At 40.2% G+C, this 3,323-nt stretch overlaps 1 protein-coding gene across 2 annotated transcripts; it reads left to right on the forward strand.

The window, feature by feature from the left end:
- Positions 1-488: 488 nt before the first annotated feature.
- LOC103696091 (protein DMR6-LIKE OXYGENASE 2-like) lies at positions 489-2,680 on the forward strand. Of its 2 annotated transcripts, none has more exons than XM_008777619.4 (4): positions 489-739; positions 818-1,065; positions 1,171-1,492; positions 2,309-2,680. In XM_008777619.4, the coding sequence occupies exons 1-4, from the start codon at positions 515-517 to the stop codon at positions 2,552-2,554; spliced, it is 1,041 nt and encodes a 346-aa protein (XP_008775841.2). In that variant the 5' UTR covers positions 489-514; the 3' UTR covers positions 2,555-2,680. The 2 variants fall into 2 exon arrangements, with proteins under 2 accessions (XP_008775841.2, XP_026656573.2); XM_026800772.2 differs by having other exon boundaries at positions 1,171-1,465.
- The last annotated feature ends 643 nt before the right edge of the window (positions 2,681-3,323 follow it).

Here is a 3,323-nt window from a genome sequence, read left to right on the forward strand (position 1 = left end):
TAATACCTCCACCAAGCCAAAAGTTAAAAATAATTAATTTTTAATTGTTTAATGCATGGTCAGAAAATCTGAAAAAGAGACATATTCATAAGATAATATCATCATGATTTCAAATTTGCATCATTTTAGTAAATACTTTTTTTCCAAATGAAAAAATTTATACACTTATTTGATATCATGCTGATAGGGGAAAAAAAAGAAGATAAAACATCAGCAATCTCCTATATCTACCCTGCATTTGACTTCACCAATAACTTTTTTTTTTTTTCAATTTTCAGCTTATCGATACAGTCATTGCACTTCTATCCCATCTTATCCCGAAAGATAAAGTGACAACTTATGAAAAGCGAAAAAAAATTTATTACAAGGGTATTGCCGGTCCAATTTAATCAATCAGAAGATTTACTTCAAGATCATACGAGCGTGAGATATGCTTTTGTGGACTATAAATGACAACCCAGCAGCCACACCAATCCATGATCTCCTCAGACCTCTATCTCGTTCTTCCCCCACCATGATGGCTGTCCCCTCCAAGCTCCTCCTTGCTGACATAGCCCAAAACTGTAGCTCCATCCCCTCCAACTTCATTCGTCCAATCTCCGACCGCCCCAATCTACATGACGTGAAGACCTCAGACGCATCAATCCCCCTCATAGACCTTCAAGGCCTCACCGGCCCCGGCCGCAGCAAACTTATCAAAGAAATTGGTGCTGCATGCCTGAAGGATGGATTCTTCCAAGTATCAGAACTCTTTCTATACCTTGCAGGTATGTTGGTGTAATCCCTCCTAATCTAACAGTGTCCATGATTCTGGTAGGTCAAGAACCATGGCATCCCTGAGGCGGTGATCGACGACATGTTATGTGTGTCAAAGGAATTCTTCCATTTGCCCGAGTCTGAAAGACTGAAGAAGTACTCCGATGACCCCATGAAGACGTGTAGACTCTCCACCAGCTTCAACATCAAAACAGAAAAGGTTGGCAGCTGGAGGGACTACTTGAGGATCCATTGCTACCCTCTCGAAGATTTCGTTCATGAGTGGCCCGACAGCCCTCCATGCTTCAGGTGTGAAATAATCAATTCTCCCCTTGCCTATCTACAGAAGATTTTCTTTCTTCATTCCATTACAAACGATCATGGTTACCATGCATGCACCATTTTTTATCGCAGACAAGTCGTCAGTGAGTACTGTAAAAGTGTGAGAGAGCTGGCTCTTCGAGTTCTGGAGGCCATTTCAGAGAGTTTGGATCTGGAAAGGGACTTCATGAATAAGGTATTAAGTAGCCATGCACAGCACATGGCCATAAACTACTACCCACCATGCCCGCAACCGGAGCTCACCTACGGATTACCAGGCCACAAAGATCCCAACGTCATCTCTCTCCTGATCCAAGATGGAGTTTCTGGCCTGCAAGTGCTTCGTGATGGGAAGTGGGTCGCCATTAATCCTGAACCGTATAACTTGGTAATTAACCTCGGCGATCAGATGCAGGCCAGTGGACTATCTTTTGACAACTCGAGAAATAATTGTTTCATAATTTTTATTGCTCTTTTATATATTTCTTTCTTGCAAATTCTTTATAAATATATAGTTTATGTAAACTTCTCTTTTCTAATAAAGGCCAGGTGGCTTTGCCTCCCTCTCCATAAAAAAAAAAAACAACAAGAGAGAAATAATTGTTTCATGCAACTCGCTAGTTGATTGTAAGTTTGGAAGTTCTTGTCTTCTTTTCTTATTCCTTTCTTGATGGACTTATATTAAACCTGAAGTCAATCCTCCCACCTTTCTCACCTAAAGACATATGCCACGTTTTGCATTATTTTAATTGACCCGGAAATGACCTGCAAATGGATCTAATTAATTTACTTGCAAGTTAATTTACTTGCCCAAATTTCCTTTTTCACCAAGAACGGGTTGCTAGATATGAACACAAGCGGATGATATATCCTGCTTGGATGGGAATTGGTCGTAGAAGTTGGGCGGAGGAAGAAGTAGGAGGGACTGCAAAAGCAATTGATTCCTCTCTTTCTAGAATTGTGAAATATTAGCTTAAATTCTTCAAAAAGGCAATATCTGGTATTTTGGATAGTCTTTGGAATTGCAAGATAAATGATGGTCCCTTTTGTTTCTCTCAATCTCTCAATCCCTGCCTTGCCTTCTCTTGGTAGACAGTCCCAAATGTGGGGCCAGAGACCCAATTAGTTCAATTAAAATTCCTTTACGAAAAGTAGAGAACTAGATTCAATCATAATACTCTATAATCTTTATGGCATCTAAACCTTCATATGGTTAATTACTTTTCGGCAGGTACTCAGCAATGGCAAGTACAAAAGCGTGCTCCACCGAGCAGTAGTTAACAGCAATTCTGCGAGGATCTCAATTCCTACTTTCTACTGTCCATCTTCTGATGCCGTGATCAAACCACCAGGATCACTTGTTGATCAAGAGCACCCTTCAATCTATAGGAGCTTCACCTATGCAGAATATTATGAGAAGTTTTGGGACCATGGAATGAATTCCGAGAGCTGTCTCGACATGTTTAAAGCCACCTAGGCTGGTAGTCATAAAGGATATGCTACATGTCTTCGCATGCTTAATTGAAGTTGGTGAAAAAATTCTGAAAGTCTTGGGATCAAATAACAAAAGACAACTCTGGCCCTTATCTTTCTTGCTGGTCTTCTTTTGTGCTGCACTTTCCAAAATGTTGAAATTTTGCTCTGGAATTTGACAGTTTGGTTCAATCCACAGAATTGTAACCTCAAATTAAAGTAGAAGCGCAGAAACTCTTGTGGGAGATACGTACGGCACTTGGAGACTCGTGAGATTTAGAAGACTTCGAGTCTTGGGAGCGGGAAAATTTGGCCCATGCAAACTTCAGGGCCACAGTCTCATGGATGGAGGAAGGAAATTAATCATCTCATACGCGCAAATAGAAAGACTTTAGTACCACGATGTTGACATGATAGTTGATGGCTTCCCCATGATCGCTGTAAAATGATAGAATTTTGAGAAACAACGATATTTTAAAAAAAATGTTAAAAGGATTGTTACAAAATGATAAAATTAAACTAGGATTATAGACAGTTATGGAATTCAGTGCCCTGCCAATTATGCATAGTACTGGGGAACCCATTTTCACTCAGATTAGGGGTAAAGAGACAAAACTTCCACATACTCAATATTAATCAATAGACAAGTTCTGAAAAAAAGAAGGGGGCCGGACTCCGGCAAGTAAGGGCGAGAGATCGGGTATTGTCCATCATCTACTTCAATACACGGCTTAAAGGTGAGTAGCTAGGGATTACCTGCACTATATGTTTTG

Source organism: Phoenix dactylifera, chromosome 18 (genome assembly GCF_009389715.1).
Source record: "Phoenix dactylifera cultivar Barhee BC4 chromosome 18, palm_55x_up_171113_PBpolish2nd_filt_p, whole genome shotgun sequence".
Classification (NCBI taxonomy): domain Eukaryota; kingdom Viridiplantae; phylum Streptophyta; class Magnoliopsida; order Arecales; family Arecaceae; genus Phoenix; species Phoenix dactylifera.

Excerpts from the sequence above, each read along its gene's own strand:
- LOC103696091 (XM_008777619.4), top strand. The coding sequence starts at position 515 with ATGATGGCTGTCCCCTCCAAGCTCCTCCTTGCTGACATAGCCCAAAAC. Across the intron at positions 740-817 it reads TGAAGGATGGATTCTTCCAA|GTCAAGAACCATGGCATCCC; the intron begins GTATCAGAACTC and ends TGATTCTGGTAG. Across the intron at positions 1,493-2,308 it reads ACCTCGGCGATCAGATGCAG|GTACTCAGCAATGGCAAGTA; the intron begins GCCAGTGGACTA and ends ACTTTTCGGCAG.